Here is a 21,557-nt window from a genome sequence, read left to right as displayed (position 1 = left end):
GAACGACGGACCATGGGATTTGGCCTTTTCATGCGCCTGTGAATGGCTCTTTGGCAGCTGAGCGGCTCCGGGCATCAACACCAACCCAAGGCACATGACGGTCAGATGGATCCCGCGGCCCCCAGCCCGCCCGGGCTCCCTCCGGCGCCAGGCTTTGCCGCGGCACGGGCGCTTCATCGCGTTTAATCGCGCCTTTGACGATCCGTATCGGATCCATCGCCCGTCCCGCGGCAAAACACCTTTCCCCGGGGCCAGGCCTGGTGAGCCCGGTGGGGGAAGCAGGGCTGGGAGGGGCAGCTTGGCTCCTATGGTGGGGAGGGTCCCAGGGCGCCTGGACCCCCAGGGTGCAGAGGACCCCCATGGCATGCAGCCCCCCCAAGCTGCACGGCCCCAGGGGGCTGTGGGCCCCTTCAGGGTGCATGGGACCCCCGGGCCCCTGGTGACCCCAAGCGCGAGGGGTCTGGCAGCCCTGGTCTTGGCGGTGGCTCCCTCGGGTGCTGCTGCCGTCATGCGGGTGCCCACCCTCCTCGGGAGGAGGAGCCGCGGGAGCCGGCTTTAAAGTGGGGCAGAGAAAGGGTCCTTTCTTCCCCATCACCCCGGGCCGGCGGGCGCACGGCCACGGGACGCAGGGCTGGTGAGGCGCAGCACCGGGGGGTCCCAGTGGGTGTGCGGCAGTGTCCCTGGCGAGACCCCGGGCAGTGGGACCTTCCCAGTCCCCGATTCCTCGGCGTCCCCTCGGTGGCGCTGGCAGGGGGAGCCGGGGACTCTGCAGGGGGCTCAGCCCCCGGCCGGGGGGACGCTGGGGCTGAGGCGGGGGTCATGTCGACGCTGGCCCCCCTGCGCCTGCTGCGCGAGCCCTGGAACGCCAGCGAGGGCAACCAGAGCAACGCCACGGCCGGGGCCGGCGGCGGCTGGTGCCAGGGGCTGGACATCCCCAACGAGCTGTTCCTCACGCTGGGGCTGGTGAGCCTGGTGGAGAACCTGCTGGTGGTGGCCGCCATCCTGAAGAACAGGAACCTGCACTCGCCCATGTACTACTTCATCTGCTGCCTGGCCGTCTCCGACATGCTGGTGAGCGTCAGCAACCTGGCGGAGACGCTCTTCATGCTGCTGATGGAGCACGGCGTGCTGGTGATCCGCGCCAGCATCGTCCGCCATATGGACAACCTGATCGACATGCTCATCTGCAGCTCCATCGTGTCCTCCCTCTCCTTCCTGGGGGTCATCGCCGTGGACCGCTACATCACCATCTTCTACGCCCTGCGCTACCACAGCATCATGACGCTGCAGCGGGCCGTGGTGACCATGGCCAGCGTCTGGCTGGCCAGCACCGTCTCCAGCGCCGTCTTCATCACCTACTACCGCAACAACACCATCCTCCTCTGCCTCATCGGCTTCTTCCTCTTCATGCTGGTCCTCATGCTGGTGCTGTACATCCACATGTTCGCCCTGGCCCGCCACCACCTCCGCAGCATCTCCAGCCAGCAGAAGCAGCCCACCGTCTACCGCAGCAGCAGCCTGAAGGGAGCTGTCACGCTCACCCTCCTCCTGGGCGTCTTCTTCATCTGCTGGGGGCCCTTCTTCTTCCACCTCATCCTCATCGTCACCTGCCCCACCAACCCCTTCTGCACCTGCTTCTTCAGCTACTTCAACCTCTTCCTCATCCTCATCATCTGTAACTCGGTGGTCGACCCCCTCATTTACGCCTTCCGGAGCCGGGAGCTCCGGCGGACGCTGCGGGAGGTGGTGTTGTGTTCCTGGTAGGCGAGGGGGACGCGGGTGACGGCAGGGCCGTGCTGCCCACCGCCGGACGGATGGACGGATGGACGGATGGACGGATGGATGGGACAGGCCGTGGGGCGTGTCCCCCCCACCCCGCCGCCCTGCTCCGGGCTCGCGGTTCCCAATAAAGGCTCTTTGCCGTGATGGCGTGGCTGGCAGCGCCGCGCAGCCCCCCGGGGTGGGCTTGGGGTGGGGGGGGAGTGCGGGGTCGGGGGGGGTCCCGGCCCCGCCGCGCATTCGAAGCTCGGTCGGTCCCGGTTTCTGCTGTCGGGCCGCGGCTCCGCAGTCATGGGTGGGGGTGGGTGGAGGAGGGTGGCGTTGGAGCAGCCCCGCGCGGGGGGCGGTGGGCGCGCCCCCCTCCCCTCCCTTCACCGCCGCCTTTGTTCTCGGGCCGCGCCCGCCCCGGCCCCGCTGGGGCTTCTGGCGCCCGGGACCCCCCCCGGCCTGGCCCTGCCCCACCCGTGACGGGGCGCGGGTTGGGGGTGTCCCCCCCTCCCTTCCTCTCACCCCCCCGCGATGCTCCGGGTGCTCCCTGCGCCCCCCCTCCCCGCCGGTACCGGGGTCCCCCCGCGTTTCGGGGTGTGTCCCCCCTTCCACGGGCGCAGCCCCCCCAACAAACGGGTGCCGGGGGTCCCCGGGCCGTCGCGGGGCGTGGCCGCCGGTGCCGCAGGGGCTGCGGCGGCTGACGATTGGCTGAGCGGCGGCGGTGACGTCAGCGGCCGGCCCGGTGCGGCGCGAGGCTCCTATAAAGGCAGCGGCGGCGGCGGGGCCGCCCCCCGCGCTACCGGTGCCGATCCCGCTCCGGCCGCCGCTGCCCCGCTCCCCGCTCCCGGCCCCGGCAGCACCATGAGGGAGATCGTCCACATCCAGGCGGGGCAATGCGGCAACCAGATCGGCGCCAAGGTAACGGCGGGGCCCCCCCCGCCTCCCCCCACCGCCGCCGCCACCGCCGCACCGGGCGGACAAAGGGACCCCGCCCGCCCCCCCCCCCCCCCCCCCCCCCCCCCGCCGCCGCCTTTGTCCGGCCGCCGCCCCTTCAGCACCGCGGACAGCGCCCGGCCGGCCCCCGCGCCCCGCCGCCAGGGGGCGCCCCGCCGCGGGGAGTGGGGTGGGGGGGGTGCGGGGGGGTCCTAGCGCTCCCCCCTCCTCCCCCCCGCACTGATGGCGGTGCCCCCCCCCCCCCCCCCCGCAGTTTTGGGAGGTGATCAGCGACGAGCACGGCATCGACCCCAGCGGCAACTACGTGGGGGACTCCGACCTGCAGCTGGAGCGCATCAGCGTCTACTACAATGAGGCCTCCTGTAAGCGGGACCCCCCCGGCACGGACACCCCCCCCGGCACAGACCCCCACCCCGGGCAGGGCAGCACAGCACCCCCACCCTGGGCGTGGAGAGGGGGAGCACCCTGACCCTTCCCTGCGCCCCCACCCTGGGTCCGCTCCCACCCTGGGAGGGGGGGGAATGTGCCCACCCGCCTGGGGTGGGGGGCAGAGATGTGCACCCACCCTCCGTGGCTTTTTGAAAGGGGAGGGGAATGGGGACACCAGCACCCAGCTCCGTAGGACACTGCGGGGTGGGGGGAGGGCACGTGCACCCAGCCCCGTGGGACCTGTGGGGTTTTTTCGGGGCGGAGGTGGGGACAGGAGCACCCAGCCCCGTGGGGCACTGTGGGTTGGGGGGGTGGAACACATGCACCCACCCTCTGGTTTGTGGTTTTTTGGGGAGGGGGACACACAGCACACGTCTGCACCCAGCCCCATGGGACCCCCAGTGTGTGGGGGGGAGGAGAAGTGTGCACCCACCCCACAGGGACCTCGTGGGTTGAGGGGGACACACCCAACACGTGCACCCAGCCCCACAGGGACCCCTTGGTTTGGGGGGGACACAACACACGCACCCAGCCCCACGGGACCTCACAGAGTTGAGGGGGGCACACGCACACCCAGCCCCATGGGACCCCATGTTTTAGGGGGTGGAGGGGCACACGTGCACCCATCCCCGTGGGACCCTGGGTTTGGGGGGAGGTAGCCGCACCCATGCCCCTCCAGGGGCCCCGGCGGGGCTGGGGGGGGGCTCGTCAGAACCCCTCCCGGCACGCGCTGTCCCGCAGCTCACAAGTACGTGCCGCGCGCCATCCTGGTGGACCTGGAGCCGGGGACGATGGACAGCGTGCGCTCGGGCGCCTTCGGCCACCTCTTCCGCCCCGACAACTTCATCTTCGGTAGGTCCCCGCCGAGGGGGACGCCGTCCCCTCCCGCGCCCTCGGCGGCTGCGTCCCCACCCGCGCCGCGGGGCCCGGCGCCTCGCCAACCCTTTGCGGTTTCCACTTCCCACCCCGCCCCGCCTTCAGATCTCGCCGATGCCGCTGCCGGCAGCGCCCGTCCCTTGGCCGGCGTGGGCGCGAGGGCGGCGGCGGCCAGCGGGCACCTCACTTCTTAATTTTTTTTAATTTTTTTTTTTTTTTTTTTTTTAATTCTCCCCCCCCCCCCAACAGGGCAGAGTGGGGCCGGCAACAACTGGGCCAAGGGCCACTACACGGAGGGGGCCGAGCTGGTGGATTCGGTGCTGGACGTGGTGCGGAAGGAGTGCGAGAACTGCGACTGCCTGCAGGGCTTCCAGCTGACCCACTCGCTGGGCGGCGGCACCGGCTCGGGCATGGGCACCCTCCTCATCAGCAAGGTGCGGGAGGAGTACCCCGACCGCATCATGAACACTTTCAGCGTGGTGCCGTCCCCCAAGGTGTCGGACACGGTGGTGGAGCCCTACAACGCCACGCTCTCCATCCACCAGCTGGTGGAGAACACCGACGAGACCTACTGCATCGACAACGAAGCGCTCTACGACATCTGCTTCCGCACCCTCAAGCTGGCCACCCCCACCTATGGCGACCTCAACCACCTCGTCTCGGCCACCATGAGCGGCGTCACCACCTCCCTGCGCTTCCCCGGCCAGCTCAACGCCGACCTGCGCAAGCTGGCCGTCAACATGGTGCCCTTCCCGCGCCTCCACTTCTTCATGCCGGGCTTCGCCCCGCTGACGGCCCGCGGCAGCCAGCAGTACCGCGCCCTCACCGTCCCCGAGCTCACCCAGCAGATGTTCGACGCCAAGAACATGATGGCCGCCTGCGACCCCCGCCACGGCCGCTACCTCACCGTGGCCACCGTCTTCCGGGGCCGCATGTCCATGAAGGAGGTGGACGAGCAGATGTTGGCCATCCAGAGCAAGAACAGCTCCTACTTCGTGGAGTGGATCCCCAACAACGTCAAGGTGGCCGTCTGCGACATCCCTCCGCGGGGGCTGAAGATGTCCTCCACCTTCATCGGCAACAGCACGGCCATCCAGGAGCTCTTCAAGCGCATCTCGGAGCAGTTCACCGCCATGTTCCGCCGCAAGGCCTTCCTGCACTGGTACACGGGCGAGGGGATGGACGAGATGGAGTTCACCGAGGCCGAGAGCAACATGAACGACCTGGTCTCCGAGTACCAGCAGTACCAGGACGCCACGGCCGAGGAGGAGGGCGAGATGTACGAGGACGACGAGGAGGAGTCGGAGGCGCAGGGCGCCAAGTGACGCTCCGCCGACGCCGCCGACGCCCCGCCGCCGACGCCCCCCCGGCTTCGTGCTGCCGCCCCCCCGGCCGGGCTCCCCCCGCCTCTCCCTTCGGTGTCTCCCGGCCCCCCCTGAGCCGGCTCGGCCCCCCGCCCCCCATTCCTGCCTCCTCCCCCCTTTTTGTTTTTTACTGGGTCGTGTCCATTATTTTTTTTGAATACTTAATAAATTTATCGCTGTCCAGGTACCACACGTCTGCGGCTCTTGGGGGGTGGGGGGGAAGGGTGGGATCAGACTCTTTGTTGGGGGCTTGGGGACCCCAAGAGCCCCTGGTTCCCCCCAAGACCATCCTGTCCCCGCTGTGCCCCTGTGCCCCACACCGACCTGCCCCACGGCGCCGGGGGTGTGGGTGCCCCTTTGTCCCCGCTGTCACCCTGCTCCACGCTGGGGTGGGGGACTGGGGGGGCTGCCCCCTCCCTGCACCAGGACAGCGCTGGCCCCTCATCCCCCAGCAGAGGTGGGGGGCACAGACCCCAGGGTGCTCCCGGAGGGTTTGAGGGGGCAGAGCACCCCTGGCCCAAACAGCCCTGGGACCCCCGGGTGCTGGGCTGACCCCAGACTGGGGGGCTGGGCTGTGCTGCTGTGGGGCTGCAGGCCCCCCCTTCCCTCAGGCACCCCCCATGGGGCCGCTGCTCCCTCCTGGGGGTCCCTGTGCCCCCGAGTGGGTGTGGGGAGAGGGGCTGTGCCATGGAGACAGGGTGCTGTGGGGATTGTGGGGCTGGGGGCTACAGGGACAAGGGACTATGGGGCTGGGGGCTCCGGGGACAGGGCGCTATGGGGGTGGGGGCTCTGGGGGGCTGCGGGGACCGGGGACTATGGGGTGGGGGCTCTCAGAGCAGGGAGTTATGGGGCTGGGGGCTGTAGGGACAAAGGGCTGTGGGGCTGGGGGCTGTGAGAGCAAGAGCTGTGGGGCTGGGGGCTCTGGGGGGGCTGTGGGGCTGGGGACTGTGGGGCTGGGGGCCGTGGGGCACAGTGAGGGGCCCGGGGGTCCGCGCCCGTGGGTCGGGGCGCCGCGTCCCCGCTGTCGCTGTCCGCCCCCCCCCCAACGGCCACGCCCGGCGCGCTGCGGTCCGCCGGCCGACAGGGGGCGGCAGAGCGGCGGGGCGGGGCGGCGCGGGTGGGCGGGGCGCGGCGCTGAAGGCGGCGGGGGGGGAGCGGCGCGCGGCGCTGCGGTGAGCGGGGCGGGGGCGCCGCCCCCTGGCGGGCGGGCGGGGGGCGCGGGCCCGGGGCGGGGGGCGGCGGGGGCGGGGTTGGGGGGGTCGCAGCGGGACGGGGCCGCGGGGCGCCGGGCTGGGGTGAGCTGGGGCCGGGGCGGGGCGGGGGCTGCGGGCGGGGGACGCGGAGCGACCGGTTTGTCCGGGGGCGGCGGCCGGGGACCGGGTGACGGGGACAGGGTGGCGGTGCCGGGAATGGGGCCAGTGCGGGTGGCAGGGCGCCGGTGTCCGTGTGGGTGGCAGGGTCCCGGTGTCCGTGTCGGTGCGGGTGGCAGGGTCCCGGTGTCCGTGTCCGTGTGGGTGACAGGGTCCCGGTGTCCGTGTCCCTGTGGGTGGCAGGGCGCTGGTGTCCGTGTGGGTGACCGGGTGCTGGTGACCGGTGACAGTGACAGGGTGGCGGTGCCGGTAATGGTGCCAGTGCAGGTGACAGGGTGCTGGTGCTGGTGACAGTGCCGGTACTGGTGACAGGGCACTGGCGCCGCTGATGGTGCCGATGTCAGTACCAGTGCCAGGGTGCTGGTACTGGTGCCGGTGTTGGTGACAGGGTACGGGTGCCGGTGTCAGTGCCAGTGTTGGTGGCCAGGTGCTGGTGTCGGTGTCAGTGCCGGTGTCAGAGTGCCGGTGCCGGTGTCAGTGCCAGTGCCAGGGTTCCAGTGCCAGTGTTGGTGCTGGTGACAAGGTGCTGGTACTGGTGCCAGTGTTGGTGATGGGGTGTCAGTGCTGGTGACAGGGTGCCGGTGCCGGTGCCAGTGCTGGTGTTGGTGTCAGTGTAGGTGCCGGTACCGGTGACAGGGTGCCGGTGGCGATGGCGTACGACGAGCGGCTGGCCCGCTTCCGCCAGGCCCACCTCAACCCCTTCAACAAGGCCCCCGAGCAGCAGGAGCACTCCGATGGGGGAACCCCTGCCCCAGGTGGGTGCTGACCCCCCAGTCCCTGCCCCACGGCGGGGGTGGCCAGGCCTGGCCCCCCGCCCCACGCCGCTCACCCCCTCTTTGCAGCGCGGCGGCCGGATCCCACGGCGGGCGAGCCCGAGGGTGCCCTGCACCTGGGCCTGGCTGAGGACCACTTCTCCCGCCCCGTGGTGAGTGGGGCTGGGGGGGTTGTGTGGGGCTGGGGGGTTGTGTTAGGCAGGGGGGTGCCAGCCCACCTTCCTCCTCCTCCTCCTCCTCCTCCTCAGGGGCTGATCCTGGCGCCCGACGTGCCGCAGCTGCGGCAGGCCATTGAGGAGTGCAAGCGGGCCATCCTGGCGCTGCCCGAGCACTCGGAGCAGCAGAAGGACGCGGTGGTGCGCCTCATCCACCTCCGCCTCAAGCTGCAGGAGCTAAAGGTGGGCTGGGACCAGGCTGGGGGTGCGGGGGCGTCCCCGAGACCACGCTGAGCCCCCCCGCGCTCCCCGCAGGACCCCGGCGAGGAGGAGCCCAACATCCGCGTGGTGCTGGAGCATCGCTTCTACAAGGAGAAGAGCAAGAGCGTGAAGCAGATGTGCGACAAGTGCAGCACCATCATCTGGGGCCTCATCCAGACCTGGTACACCTGCACAGGTGGGGCCGGGACCCCCCTCGCCCCGCTGTGCCCCCCGTTCCCGCGCTGACGGCCCCCCGCTTCCCCCCCCAGGCTGCTACTACCGGTGCCACAGCAAGTGCCTGCCGCTGGTGAGCCGGCCCTGCGTGCGGGCGCAGGTCAGCCATCAGGCCGAGTACCAGCTCAGCATCTGCCCCGAGAGCGGGCTGGACAGCCAGGACTACCGCTGCGCAGAGTGCCGGGCCCCCGTCTCCCTCCGTGAGCCCGCGCCCGCCGCCGCGGGGGCTGGGGGAAGGTGGTGGGGGTGTGGGGATGGAGGGAGCTGGGGGGTATGTGGAGCTGAGGAAGTGGGGGGCTAAGGGGGAATGTGGGGCTGGGGGGAGCTGGGGGGGTAGTGTGGGGCTGGGGGAGTGTGGGGCTGAGAGGAGCTGGAGGGTGTGTGGGGCTGGGGGGGATATGGGGCTAGGGGAGTGCGGGGCTGGGCTCCCTTGGGGGCTGTATGGGGCTGAGAACCGGGGGCTCTGTGGTGCTGGGGGGGGGCTGGAGGGGCTGTGGGGCTGGGGAGGGTGGGGCTGGGCTCTTTTGGGGCCTGCCTGGGGCTGGGGACTGCGTGGGGCTGGGAACTGGGGGCTGTGTGGGGCTGGGAGGAGCTGGAGACCAGGGCTGGCTGGGGCTGGGGGGCTGTAGAGTGGGGGATATGTGGGGCTGGGCTCCTCTGGGGGCTACGTGGGGCTGTAGGGAACTGGGGGTGGGGGCTCTGGGGGCTGTGTGGGGCGGGGAGCTCTGGGGAGCTGGGGGTCAGGGCTGTGTGGGGCTGGGTTGAGTGGGGCTAGGGCTCCGCAGCGCGAGGGAAGGTGACGCTGGAGCATGTCCCACGGTGAGCGCGCAGTGTGGGGCGAGCGGGGCGTGGCGCGGTGCCGGTGCGTGTGCCGTGTGCGGGTGCGTGTGCTGTGTGCCGGCACGTGTGCCAAGGCGTGTGCCGCCGCAGGGGGGGTGCCCAGCGAGGCCCGGCAGTGCGACTACACCGGCCTCTACTACTGCAGCAGCTGCCACTGGAACGACCTGGCCGTCGTGCCCGCCCGCGCCATCCACAACTGGGACTTCGAGCCCCGCAAGGTGCCCCTGCCGCAGGGTGGGGGCTTGCGGGTGCCCAGGGTCTGGGGGGGGCTGTGTCCCGGGGCGGGGGGTCCTAGTCCGTGGGTAGACATCACTCTGGGGGCTGTGTCTGTGGGGCGGGGGTCCCTACGGGCTGTTTCTGTGGGTGGAGGTCACTTGGGGGTCCGTGTTCCTGGGCAGGGGTCCCTGGGCGGAGGTCGCTGTGGGGGGAGGCGGCGTCCCCGGGCGGTGGTGCCGCGGGTGCGGGGGCCGCGGCGGTGGCGGCGGGGCCGGCCCGGTGCGCGCGGGGTGACGGCAGCGTGGCGCGCAGGTGTCGCGCTGCAGCATGCGGTACCTGGCGCTGATGGTGTCGCGGCCCGTGCTGAAGCTGCGGGAGATCAACCCGCTGCTCTTCAACTACGTGGAGGAGCTGGTGGAGATCCGGGTGAGCGCGGCGCAGGGCAGGGTGGGGCAGGGTGGGGCGGGGGCCCGGCAGCACCCCCTGGGTCCCGCAGGGGAGGAGAGCGGGGCAGGGGGTGCCCAAACTGGTATGGTGCTGAGCTTGAGCTTGTCCTTGTCGTGTCCCTGTCGCCATCCTGTCCCCATCCCGCCCCTGCTGCTTCCCTTTTCCCTGTCTTGGTCCCATTCCCATCCCGTTCCCGTTCCCCTTCCCGTCCCGTTCTGTCCCGTTCCCGTCGCCGTCCCCCCGCAGAAGCTGCGCCAGGACATCCTGCTGATGAAGCCCTACTTCATCACCTGCAAGGAGGCGATGGAGGCGCGGCTGCTGCTGCAGGTCAGGCCGAGCCGGGGGGACCGCGGGGCGCCGGTGACAGCACGCCCATGCCGGGCACGCCCCGGTGCCGGACACCCCGGTGACGGCCGTGCGCCCGCAGCTGCAGGACCGGCAGCACTTTGTGGAGAACGACGAGATGTACTCGCTGCAGGACCTGATCGACATCGACGCCGGGCGCCTGAGCTGCTCGCTGACCGAGATCCACACCCTCTTCGCCAAGCACATCAAGCTGGACTGCGAGGTGAGGCGGCGCCGGGGGGCAGCCCCACGGCTTGGCGCGGGGCGGGGGTCTCCGCCGAGCGCCCTTGGGACCCTCTGCCCGCTCCCCCCCAGCGCTGCCAGGCGAAAGGCTTCGTCTGCGAGCTCTGCAAGGAGGGCGACGTGCTCTTCCCCTTCGACAGCCACACCTCCGTCTGCACTGACTGCTCCGCCGTCTTCCACAGGTACGGCGCATGCTGGGGAGCGGGGCGGCACGCAGCGGCGACGGCCGCACCCGCCGCTGCGACGCCGGCGGGGTGAACCCCTCGCTGTCCCCTCCCCGCAGGGACTGCTACTACGACAACTCCACCACCTGCCCCCGGTGCGCCCGGCTCAGCCTGCGCAAGCAGTCCCTCTTCCAGGACCCCAGCACGCCCGAGGCCGAGCCCTGAGGGAGCCCCACCGCCGCCCCCCCAAGCGGCCCCCCGAGCCGCCACGGGGCCCTGCGACGGGCGGGGGAAGCCCCATGCCTCTTTGGGGTGACCCCCTGGCTCTGCGAGGCGGCTGGGACCCTCTGCCCGCGGGGACACCCCAGGCCTGGACATGGGTGGGGTGGGGCGGTCGCTGCCGGACCCCAGGCGCTGCCGGAGGGGGTGAGGCCATGGCAGAGGAGCCCCCCGAATGCAGGGCGTTGGGCAGGATCCCACCCCCCAAACACACACACTACCAGGATAACGCTGCTGATGCCGGGGGGGAAACACTCGCTCCCCCCCTCCCCGCCCCACGGACGCTATGGGGCAGGCAGGGGACGCTACGGGGCAGGCAGAGCCCCCCGGGTTTCTGTGCATTAACGAGGCCTCTTTGCGCAACACAGCACTTGTGTCCCTGATTTGGGGCGGCGGCGGCGGGGGGGACAGCGGTGGGGTGGGCTCTTGCCGCGGTGCTGCCCCACACCCGTGGGGTGCGCATCCCGACCCCCTTTCCCTCCCTCGGGCGGCGACGGAGACGGGCAGAGCCGTGGCGGTGGTGGGTCGGTCGGTTTTACCGGAACACAGCGCTGCTACATAAGAACCAGGCGGGCACCGGCCGCGCTCCGCCGCGCTGGGCCGCGCGTCCCGCCTGGACCACCGCTCCCGGCAGTCCGGAGCACGGGCGGCCCCGCGTCCCGGCACAGGGGGCCGGTTGCCCCTTCCCCAGGTGCCGGTGGGGCACCGGGCCACCGGCTTTACCCTCCGCGGGGCCGGTGGCTGTCTCTGCCCTGGGCTGGCCCGCGGGCGAGCTGCCCACCCTGCGGCACCCGTCCTGCGCCACCACAGCGCCGGGGACCAAAGGACGCGGGCGGTAGCGGCGTGTCCCCGCGTCCGTCTGCCTAGGGCTCCCGGGGCCGCTCGGCGGGCAGGAAGGCGTCCGGGGGTCCCGGCGGCAGCTCCGGGTCGCTGAGGTGTTTCTTGTCGCGGCCTTGCTCCCGCGCCCGCGTCCAGGAGGGCGAGCGCAGGTACCCGGCCCGCGGCACGGCCGGCGGCCCTGCGGGGACAGACGGCTCAGGGCCGGACGGCCGGAGCGGCGGCCGGAGCAATGGCGGCCCGGCGCGCTCACCGCTGGGCGATTCTCCGGCGGCGTTCTCCTCGTCGGAGTCGGCGAAGACTTCGGCCAGCTCCTGGTCCGACATGTCGGTCAGCTCGGTCAGGTCCAGCAGGTCGAAGTGCACCTCCAGCGAGGAGACGCTGCTCAGGGGCTCTGCGGGCGGCCGGCCACGCTATGGGGGGGGACCCGGCCCCGCGCCCCGGGGCTGGGCTGGGGGGCCGCGGGGTGGGCGGCCCGGGGCGGGGGGAGATGAGGGGGTCGGTGGGGACAGTGACGGGCTGGGGGCTGGTGGGGACTGTGGGGGCTGGCAGGGGACGCTACGGGGCAGGAAGGGGGACCCTGGGGACAGGCATGGGATGCTATGGGGGAGGGAGGGGACCCCTGGGATGGGCAGGGGATGCTGTGGGGCAGGCAGGGGATGCTGTGGGGCAGGGAGGGGATGCTGTGGGGCAGGGAGGGGACCCCAGGGACGGGCAGGGGATGCTGTGGGGCAGGCAGGGGATGCTGTGGGGCAGGCAGGGGACCCCAGGGATGGGCAGGGGATGCTGTGGGGCGGGCAGGGGCTGCCGGCGCAGGGCCACACTCACGTCTGCGCTCGGTGACCTGCAGCAGGCCAGCGCTGGGGATGGGGATGCCGCCCTGCTCCTCCGTGGGGGCTGCGGGGGTCTCCTGGGCCGGGCCGTGGGTGGGGGTCCCCGTCGGGCGCTCGGGGGCTGGCACCTCTTTGCCGAGCTCTGCGACACCGGCACCTGCCGTGTCGGTGACAGCCGCCTCCGGGTGAGGGGGCCGGGGGCAGCGGGACCCCCGGGGGGGCGGGCAGAGCGGCCCAGGGCCCCACAGCCCTCGCGGCGGCAGCCGGCAGTCCCGCGCCCCCCACCCCGCGCAGCCCCTTTGTGTCGGCGAGACAAAAGCGCGGCCTGTGCCGGAGCCCAGACAAGGGACGGTTTTGTCCGGCGGCGGGGCCTCGGCGGCCGCGGTGGTGGCACAGCCGGCGGCGGTGGCACGGCCGTGCCCGGGTGTCCCTGCACTCACGGGCACCGAGCGCGGGCAGGTGACCCCGTGTGCCGGGGCGTGACAGAGCCGGCCGCGCCCCGGCACCCTGTGCCACCGGGCCCTGGCATCGCCGAGCTGCCGGTGAGACGGCACGGGGACGGGGACGGGCTCAGCGCGGGCTGGCCATCGGGGCAGGGGACGGAAATCCCCCCACCCAAAGGAGCGGGGACGGGAAAGGGACGTCACGGCGGCGTGTGGTGCCTGCTCGCGGTACGCAGGGCCGCAGGACGCCGGCACCCCTGCCCCGACGCCGGCTCTGCCGCAGCCCGGCCGGGCACCTTCCCCCGGGCTGGGAAACGGGGTGCCCCTGCAGAGCTCCCGGGGGGGACAGGGGGGCTGCCCGCTCCCGTGTCCCACCCCACGCGACGCCGCGGTGGACGGCACCGGTGGGCGCCACGGCGGCGTCACCGCCTGGAGCGTGTCCCCCTCCTCCCGCCACCGCCACCGGCAGCCACGCAGCCCCCCGAGCCCCCGCGAACGCCCACCCACCGGGGCGCTGCTCCCTGCCGCAGAAATCCCCTCTGGCCTCCGCCTGCATGGTCGCGCCACGCCGCCGGCCACGCCGCCCCGCTCCGGCCTGGGCTCACCGGCTGCCTGGCGGGGAGCGCGGCCGGCATCAGGGCTCCCTCCCGGCACGCCGCGCTGCTGACTCACGGCAAAACCGCAGAGCCGGGCGGCAGCCGGCTCCGGCCGCCCCGCCGCCGTCCGGCACCGCGTCGGACCCCGCGCGCCGCGGAAGGGCCCGGTGGCGCGGGAGGGCGCGGGAGGGCGCGGCCGGGGCCGTCGCTGCGACGAGGGCAGAGCGCGGCCGTGTGCAGGGCACGTGTGCGCGGGAGCCCCCGCCACCGCCCCCGGCAGGACCCCGCTGCAGCCCCCCCCACCCAATATCAAGGTGGCCCTGGCCGCACTGGCGTGGCCAGCGCCCCGTCCCCGTGCCCCCCGAGCCCTCGCTGGCACCCCAGCTCCCCGCCCGGCACCCCTTGCACCCCAGTCCCGCACATCCCATGGACCCCCCCTCCCCTGCGGCCCCCCGCTGCAGCCCCACACACGCCTGGGCACACACCCCTCCATGCGGAGCCCCCCGCACCCCCGCACACGCCCCTTGGCACACCCCTCGCACCCCCCCCTCCTTGCACTCCCTACTTGGCACACCCCCCCCGCACACCCCCCCCGCACACCCCTCCTTGCACACCCCCCCCACACCCCCATCCAGAGCCCCCTGCACCCCCGTACACACCCCCTGACACACCCCTCGCACACCCCGTTGCACACCCCCCCTTGCACACTCCTTGCACAGTCCTTGTGCACACCCCCCCGCACACCCCCCCTTGCACTCATCCCCCATTCGCACGCACCCCCCTCTTGCACACCCCCCCCATTTGCCCGCTCCCCCCATTTGCACACCCCCCCTTGCACACTTTCCCTTGTGCACACCCCCTATTTGCACACCCCCCCCCCCATCTCCCACCCCCGCCCCCCCCGGCCCGGTTCCGCCCCGCTGCGGGCTCCCGGCTGGCGGAGCCCCCCGCTCCGATCCCCCCGCCCTCACCTGCGGTACCGCCCGCTCCCGGAGCCTCCATGGGCCGGTGCCGGGGCCGGTGCCGGTGCCGGTGCCGGTGCCGGTGCCGGTGCCGGTGCTGGGCGGGGCGGGCCCGGTGCCAGCCCGCACGGCTGCTGCCCGCCGCGGCGGGGGGGGCGGGGCCGGGAGGGTGGGAGCGGGGGCGGGGCCCGGCCGCACCTCCCCCGGGGGGGACCGGACACACCGGGGGGTGCGGAGGGGGGGGGCCCAGGAGCGGGGGGGGGTGGGCGGGGCGTTCTCGGGTCCTCCGGTCCCCCCGTCCCCGCCCCGCCCCTTGAGCCCAGCACAGGCCACGCCCCCTTTTGTCAGGGCCCCGCCTCCGTTGCCAAGGCGCGGCTCCGCGTTGCTAGGGGGCGTGCCCGGCCCGCCGCGAGCGCCTCTCGCGAGAGCAACGCGCCCGTTGCCTTGGAGACGGCGGCAGCAGCCATGGTGCGAGCGGGGCCCGGGCCGGGGGTCTGGGCCCGGGGGGGGGCTCTGTGCCCCGGGGGCGGGGGGTACGGTGCCGCTCCCGGGGCTTTGTTTGGGGTGCGGGCCCGCAGCGGCCGCGCGGGAGCCGCGGGTCTGCCGGAGGCTCGCGGGGGCTTCCCGCCCCCTCCCCGCCCGTGGCCGCTGCGGGAGCTGGGGGCGGCCGCCTCCGTCCCGGGCCGACCTGGTGCGTGGCGCGCTCTGTCCTCAGGCGTCCAAGAAGAAAGCGGTGAGGAAAGGGAAGGGGAGCAAAGCCCCGGCGGTGGCGGACGCCGTGTCCCCGAAGGAGATGAGCAAGCAGCAGGTGAGAGACCCCCCCCCCGCCTCCCAGCGATCGTGTCACTGCCCCGCGCCCGGCTCGGCTCGGCTCGGCTCGGCTCGGGGGGATTCTGGCCGTCCCTGGAAGGAGCAGCCCCCTGTCCCGCCCTCCCGTCCTCACTGTCTTCTCCCCGACCGCGGAACCCCCGCAGCCTGCTGCGCTCTCCTCGGCCGCAGTGCCCTCAGCTGCTCCAAATCCCCTTGTTCTGCCCAGTGTCCTACAAACAGAGGAGGGGATGGCCCTGGGCTGGGGACCGCGCTCCCGGGGTAAGACCTTGCCCATCTCGGTGCAAGCAGCGTGGCCAAGAAGGCCGGCAGCGTCCTGGCTTGTGTCAGGAGCAGCGTGGCCAGCAGGACCAGGGCAGTGATCGTCCCCGCTGTACTTGGCACTGATGAGGCCACACCTCAAATACTGTGTGCGGTTTTTGGCCCCTTGCTACTACAAAAAAAGAAAAAAAGACGCTGAGGTGCTGGAGCGCATCCCAAGAAGGGCAACAAAGCTGGTGAGGGGTCTGGAGAACAAATCCTGTGAGGATGTGCCTGCAAGGAGGGTGTGGGGGTCGGTCTCTTCTCCAAAATAGCAAGGAAGCGGCCTCACATTGCAGCAAGAGAGGTTTAGGTCAGCTATCAGGAAAAAATTCTCCACCCAAAGGGCTGCCAAGCACCAGAACAGGCTGCCCAGGGAGGTGGGGGAGTCACCGTCCCCACAGGGATTTAAAGGACACGGAGATGCAGCGCTTGGGGACATGGTTTAGTGGTGGGCTTGGCAGCGCTGGGTTTATGGTCGGACTGGATGATCTCAGAGATCTTTTCCAACTTAAACAATGTGGAGGCGTCTGTCCGAGGCCTCCTCATCCCCCCTACCTGGCTCTTCCCCTTGGCTTTGCAGCTGGAGAAGCACGTTGCACGTCTGCGAGAGGAGCTGGACCGGGAACGGGAAGAGCGCAACTATTTCCAGCTGGAGCGTGACAGGTTTCACGGCTTCTGGGAGGTCACCCGCCGGCAGCTGGAGGAGAAGAGAGCAGAGCTGCGGAACAAGGAGCGGGAGATGGAGGAGGCGGAGGAGCAGCATCAAATGGAGATCAAGGTGGGAGGGCAGGAGGCTGGGAGGGGGTGTGAGTGCCCCGAGCTGCGGGGCAGCTCTGAGGAGGGGAGAGAAGGCGGCAGAGGAGGAGAAGCTGGGCGGGATGCAAGCCAGGAGTGTCTCGGCTAAAATCCCAGCTCCAGTGTCTCCTGCTGAAGCCCCTCACCTGGTCTGTGGCTCATCTTTTAGGTTTACAAGCAGAAGGTGAGGCACTTGTTGCATGAACACCAGGAAAACCTCACCGAGGCGAAGGCGGAGGGCACCCTGTCCATGAAGCAGGCACAGCAGGATCATTGGGCCCAGGAGATGGAACTGCAGAAAGACGTGCGCTCCTTGAAAGTGGAGCTGAAGGAGCAGGAGCAGGCCAACGAGGAGGTGGTGAAGAACATGCGCCTGGTACGTCCCTAGCCAGGCCAGAGTTGCGTGCGCATGCCTCTGCTGCGGAGGGAGGTGGTGGGGCCGCTGGTGGAGCCCCTCCAGCCCTGGCATGGGAGCAGGAGCCTGCCTCCACGCCACCTCCCTGGGGTGGGATGGGGTTTCCCGCAGGCACTGGGAACAGATGGACTCGGAGGCAATGGAACATCAGTGCAGGAAGGGGGAGAAGGGCACAGCTCCTGTGACACCCCCCTCCTGCCACGGGGAGCTGCGAGAGCAGCTGGAGGACCCAGGAGTTGCTGGGTGCAAGGATAACGTGGGACTGGTGCCATGGCAGGGGCCTTTCCCAGGGAGCAGGAGGGAATCCCCCGGGATGCGGCTGCCGGAGGATTTGGTTGTGTGTCTCTAACACGTAGCTTCTCCCTGACAGAAACAACAGGAGGAGATCACCCGGCTGCACGACGACTTTGAGAGACAAGTGAAAGGTCAGTCCGTGCCCCTAGCTCCTGCGTGGCCTCCCTTTGTCAGGGTGCCGGGGGAGGCTCCTCCGAGCTCTGCTGCGCTGCTGGGCTCCCAGGCAAAGCCTCAAGCAGAAAGGGGGCCAGTTCCCCCCCAGTTCTGGGCGGTTTCCCCCCAGTTCTGGGCGGTTCCCCCCAGTTCTGGGCGGTTTCCCCCCAGTTCTGGGCGGTTCCCCCCAGTTTCCAGAGGGGCACAGGCAGGGCGCCTGTCGCTACTGCCAGGCCGTACTGCTGAGCGCAGCTGCCTGGCCATGCTTCGCCAGACTGCAGCGTGGGGCGGCTGGAGGAGCCCTTGCAGACTCCTTGCTCCAGCGTCCCCCTCAGAGGACGTTTCGGGTTCTCGCGGGCTGGCTTGGAGCGTTTCCGTGCCCTCTTTCCCTGGATGCTATTTCTGGGCTCTGCTCTCCGTGATCCCATCGTAATTGCTCCGCATGCTGGTGGCAGCTGCGGTGACGCTGCTCACGAGCATGTTGTCCTCGAGCAATGCCGCGGTGGCACGGCGCAGGGTCTGCAGGTCCTCACTCGGCCCCCTGTGCGCTCCCCCAGAGGTCAAGGCCAAGTACACCAAGAAGATGCAGGCGCTGCGGAATGAGCTTGATTTGCGAAGGAAGATGGAGATCCACGAGGTAGAGGAGAAGAAGAGCAGTCAGATCAACGAGCTGATGAGGAACCATGAGAAGGCCTTCAGTGACATCAAAGACTACTACAACGATATCACCCTCAAAAACCTGGCGCTCATCAGCTTGCTGAAGGTACTGCCTGTCCCCCTGCCACAGCCAGCCTGGCCTGCCGTGTCACCCTTCCACCCTGGGACCGGTCCCGTGAGGATTTCGCCCAGGTCTGGCCAGTTCCCGGGCGGCCGTGCGGGTGCTGCTGCTCTCCCGAGGGCTGTACACCCTTCCACCAGCGAAGCTCTGGAGCGCAGGGCCTCGCTGGGCCAGCAGCGGGAGGGCGTCCGAGGGTGTGGGATGCTCCAAGGAGCTGGGCGGCCCCGAAGAGTTGGCACTTGTGTTCCCAAGAACAGGATCAGGTGGAGGAGATGAAAAAGAGAGAAATTACCTTGGAAAAGGAGAAGGCGGAGGTGCTGCTCCAGAACAAGCAGCTGAGGGAGCCCCTGCAGCAGGCCCAGGAGCAGGTGTCTCAGCTGCAGAAGAAGCTGGCCAGCTATGAGAAGGACAAGGAGGCCCTGACGGTGAGTGCCGGCCCTGCCCTCCCCGCAGCCGCCCCGGCTCTCTCCTCGCTCAGCAGTGAGCTCTGCCCCGCGGCTTGGCCGGGTCGCGGAGCAGTCCTCGCGCACTAGCTGGGTGTTGGTAAGATCTGTGATTGCTGGGACACCGGCAGCGAGAAAGCAGGGCAGCCCCCGCAGCGGAGCGGGAAGGGAGTTGCTGTGGGTGCTGCCTGTTTTTTCTCGCCCATTTCTCTTTGGTGGTCACTCTCCTCCCTTGCCAGAACGCATCCCCCACGCCTCCCAGAGAAACCTGTGCTTTTTAACTGCCTCTTCCCCCTCGCAGAACACAAGAGCCCGTCTGAAAGTTGCCCAGAAGGAACTGAAGGATCTTCGGTGGGAACACGAGGTGCTGGAGCAGAGGTTCGGGAAGGTGAGAGCTGGGTCTGGGCGTCCCACTTCCCTCTCCACACCCCGGCCCCTCTGCAGAGGGCTGGGCTTAGCAGAGCCTGTGCTCAGCCGGGGGCTTTCCCAAGCTCTGATCCGGCGCCGTGCGATAGCTGCTGCTTCCAACAAAGCCTCTCAGAGCTTTGGCATCTCCCACGGTCAGCAGACAGGCCTGGCCTTGTGCTCAGCTAAGCAACCGCGCACGCGCCGGCGGTCCCCTCCGGGCCTGCCAGGGCCTGGCCACGGCGGCGATTCGGGAGCAGAGCCGTGGGGAGAGATTGTCATGGAGCCCACTCCCTCCTTCTGCTGGAGTTCGGGGGTCGCTCCCCTCGTTTGCCGTGGCGCGGTGGCTTGGGATGAGTCCCGTTGTCTGAGTTCTCCCAGACTCGGCCTCTCCCCCTCCCGGCTAACCCAGATAAATCCACTGAGGCAAGAAGAGAGCTCATTTGGAATGCGTAGAAATCCCCAGGAATATGAACGTTGATCTGCGGCCTCGTTAACGATCCATCATTAAGGCAGCAACATATTCAGTGCATTCAGAAATAGGCTGTGGAGGAGAGATTGTCTCCTAATTAGGACACTTCTTAACTAGCTGTGAGCCAGGGCCGCCTGCCAGCTGCGAGGAGCAGAGGAGAGACCCCTGCGTGCGGCGGGGCCCTCTCTGAGGTCTAAAATAGCGCCCGGCCGGCTGTCGGGGGTGTCGGGGCCCAGAGGGGAGGAGGAAGCAGAAGTGTGGGTGCTGAGGGGGTGCCGGCCGTGGAGGGAGGGAGGGAAGCTGCGCCCCGGCACCTGCCTTCCTGGCGGGCTGCGCGTGCCGCGGGGAACGGCCGGGCTCTTGCTGGAGCGGGCAGGGTCGAGCCGCCGGCCGCGTTTGGTGGCAGCGCGGGCGCGAAGGCATGCATCTTTGGGAGCAGGTGCAGGCAGAGCGCGACCAGCTCTACCAGAAGTTCACCAGAGCCATTGCCGAGGTGCAGCAGAAGACAGGCTTCAAGAACCTGCTCCTGGAGCGCAAGCTGAACGGGCTCCGCAGTGTCCTGGAGAAAAAGGAGGTGGAGCTCAGCGAGGTCTTCGCAGCCTCCAACCTTGACCCGGGCGCTCTCTCCGTGGTCTCACGCCGGCTGGAGGTACCGTGCGGGGCCCTGTGAGGGCTGGCGTGGGGGACAGAGGCCGCGCTGGGGCTAACGCAGACCCCTGAGCCTGCCAGACCCCGTCCTGGGCGGCTGAGCTGCCACGTCACTCGTTCCCGGCGCTCCCAGGGCCACGCGCCGTGCCGCAGGGCACGCCGGCTCTCCCTCGAGAGCGGAGCGCGTGGGTGTCGGAGTTTGGCGCTGATCTCTCCCTCAGGTGGGGCCTGTTCGGAGGTGAACGGCCCCAGGGCGAGCAGCTGGCTGCGTGCGGGGTCCTCAGCGACCCGAGGTGCTCTGTGCACGGGGAGTCGCAGCCGGTGAACCTCTCCTGGCTGCAGAGACAGCGCAGACGGGTTCCCAGCGGCTCTGCAACCTCTGCCGCGCTAAAAATACCTGTGCGGACAGCCTCGGCGCAGAGGCTCCGAGACCCACGTTCCTGCAGCCCGCCGCAGCCGTAACCGGAGAGGCAGCACTTGCTGTGGGCTGGGCTGAGGTGCAGGGGACGTCCCCATCCAGGTCCCCTCTTGCCAGGGTGCCCGGGGGACGCGCACGGCAGCAGCCGAGGCTCTGGGGCCGTGGGACGGGGCAGCGGGTGTGTCACCTACTAGCAGGTGCCACGGCAGCAGGAAGGAAAACGCATTCCTGGGAAGGCGTCACGGCGTCGCGCTCTCCCACAGCTGCTGGGGTCCTGGAATTCCTTTGCTCAGCTGCCTCCAGCGTCTTTTCGGGGAGACTCTCCCTGTAATTCCCCCGGTGCCACGATGGCAGGGTGCTGCTGCCGGAGCAGGTGTTGCTGTCGTGCTCCCCTTGCAGCAGGGCAGAGGATGATGGCGGGGCTGTGCTGACGCTCGTGGTGTTGGTCCCAGAGGTCCCTGTCCCTCGCCTCTGCCTGGGGCTGGCTGTCCCTGGCAGCGCTGGCTCGAAGGGCGCAGGGCGGTGGCCGCCTGCCAGGCCGTGCTGCGAGCCAGGTCCTGGTGCCAGCTCGGCCGCCGCGTCGCTCCGGCCTGCGGCACGGCCACCGCGTCCCCGGGGCTGGGTAGCCGTTGCCCGACGCGCTGTCTCCCTGTTGCAGGACTTGGTCGCTTGCAAGAACGCCACCATCGAGGACCTGCAGCTTCAGCTGGCCCGGGTCTGCAAGGTGCGGGAAGGGGCTGGGGGCTGGCGGCTGCAGATTGGGGCGGTGAAAACAGGAATTTCCGCTCCGAGCCTCGCACGGAGTGGAGGGAAGGGAGCTCGCAGCAGGCAGCTGAGCTGCTCCGTGCCGCGCACCTGGCAGGAGCCAGCCCAGGCTGCGGTTCCTCCGTGAAGGAAGGCGTTTTGGGGTCCCCGCCATGCAGGGCGGTGCAGGGAGCCCGTGCCGCGGCGTGGAGGGGCTGGGTTGGAGCTGAGCTTCGTGCTGACCACGGGACGCTTCTCTTGCAGGCGCACAACGACATGCTAGCGACGTTCGAGGCAAAGCTGACGGCCTTTGGCATCCCGCTGGACAACCTGGGCTTCAAGCCGCTGGCGAGCCCGGTGCTGGGGCAGGCGCTGGGGCAGGGCCCCGCGGGACTCGTGGCTCTGCCCACCTGACGCCTGCCGGTGCTCCGTGCTGTCAAACAGACCCCCGTGACCCTTCTGTGGGGCCTGGA

General features: G+C 70.4%; 5 protein-coding genes across 12 annotated transcripts; 4 read left to right on the top strand and 1 right to left on the bottom strand.

The window, feature by feature from the left end:
- The first annotated feature begins 778 nt into the window (after positions 1-778).
- On the top strand, positions 779-1,764 carry MC1R (melanocortin 1 receptor). Its single transcript, XM_086757851.1, has one exon. The coding sequence runs from the start codon at positions 820-822 to the stop codon at positions 1,762-1,764; it is 945 nt and encodes a 314-aa protein (XP_086613977.1). The 5' UTR covers positions 779-819.
- A 789-nt stretch (positions 1,765-2,553) lies between these two features.
- On the top strand, positions 2,554-5,577 carry TUBB3 (tubulin beta 3 class III). Its single transcript, XM_086757846.1, has 4 exons — positions 2,554-2,685; positions 2,975-3,083; positions 3,892-4,002; positions 4,276-5,577. The coding sequence occupies exons 1-4, from the start codon at positions 2,629-2,631 to the stop codon at positions 5,349-5,351; spliced, it is 1,353 nt and encodes a 450-aa protein (XP_086613972.1). The 5' UTR covers positions 2,554-2,628; the 3' UTR covers positions 5,352-5,577.
- Positions 5,578-6,666: 1,089 nt separating this feature from the next.
- DEF8 (differentially expressed in FDCP 8 homolog) lies at positions 6,667-11,012 on the top strand. Of its 4 annotated transcripts, XM_086757850.1 has the most exons (12): positions 6,667-6,685; positions 7,378-7,515; positions 7,603-7,685; positions 7,782-7,931; positions 8,004-8,145; positions 8,219-8,383; positions 9,114-9,241; positions 9,552-9,665; positions 9,933-10,013; positions 10,114-10,254; positions 10,347-10,456; positions 10,558-11,012. In XM_086757850.1, the coding sequence occupies exons 2-12, from the start codon at positions 7,410-7,412 to the stop codon at positions 10,661-10,663; spliced, it is 1,326 nt and encodes a 441-aa protein (XP_086613976.1). In that variant the 5' UTR covers positions 6,667-6,685; positions 7,378-7,409; the 3' UTR covers positions 10,664-11,012. The 4 variants fall into 4 exon arrangements, with proteins under 4 accessions (XP_086613976.1, XP_086613975.1, XP_086613974.1 ...); XM_086757849.1 differs by lacking the exon at positions 6,667-6,685 and having other exon boundaries at positions 7,191-7,515; positions 8,004-8,131; positions 10,120-10,254; XM_086757848.1 differs by lacking the exon at positions 6,667-6,685 and having other exon boundaries at positions 7,194-7,515; positions 8,004-8,131.
- A 221-nt stretch (positions 11,013-11,233) lies between these two features.
- Positions 11,234-14,537, bottom strand: DBNDD1 (dysbindin domain containing 1). 5 transcript variants are annotated; one of them, XM_086758165.1, is made up of 5 exons: positions 14,398-14,537; positions 13,338-13,442; positions 12,383-12,544; positions 11,808-11,948; positions 11,234-11,735 (listed from the first exon to the last, which is right to left on the bottom strand). In XM_086758165.1, the coding sequence occupies exons 2-5, from the start codon at positions 13,384-13,386 to the stop codon at positions 11,581-11,583; spliced, it is 507 nt and encodes a 168-aa protein (XP_086614291.1). In that variant the 5' UTR covers positions 13,387-13,442; positions 14,398-14,537; the 3' UTR covers positions 11,234-11,580. The 5 variants fall into 5 exon arrangements, with proteins under 5 accessions (XP_086614291.1, XP_086614294.1, XP_086614293.1 ...); XM_086758168.1 differs by having other exon boundaries at positions 12,383-12,529; XM_086758167.1 differs by having other exon boundaries at positions 13,338-13,438; positions 14,398-14,528.
- Positions 14,538-14,807: 270 nt separating this feature from the next.
- Positions 14,808-21,498, top strand: DRC4 (dynein regulatory complex subunit 4). The gene is made up of 11 exons (XM_086758136.1): positions 14,808-14,856; positions 15,104-15,196; positions 16,100-16,297; positions 16,484-16,690; positions 17,100-17,154; positions 17,734-17,939; positions 18,212-18,379; positions 18,699-18,785; positions 19,714-19,923; positions 20,999-21,064; positions 21,349-21,498. Exons 1-11 carry the CDS (start codon positions 14,854-14,856, stop codon positions 21,496-21,498), a joined length of 1,443 nt encoding a protein of 480 aa, XP_086614262.1. The 5' UTR covers positions 14,808-14,853.
- The last annotated feature ends 59 nt before the right edge of the window (positions 21,499-21,557 follow it).

The sequence above is a fragment of the Chlamydotis macqueenii genome, chromosome 13 (assembly GCF_036417535.1).
Source record: "Chlamydotis macqueenii isolate bChlMac1 chromosome 13, bChlMac1.mat, whole genome shotgun sequence".
Lineage (NCBI taxonomy): Eukaryota > Metazoa > Chordata > Aves > Otidiformes > Otididae > Chlamydotis > Chlamydotis macqueenii.
The sequence above is the reverse complement of the archived record's forward strand: the minus strand, read 5'-3'. Positions and strand labels throughout refer to the sequence as shown.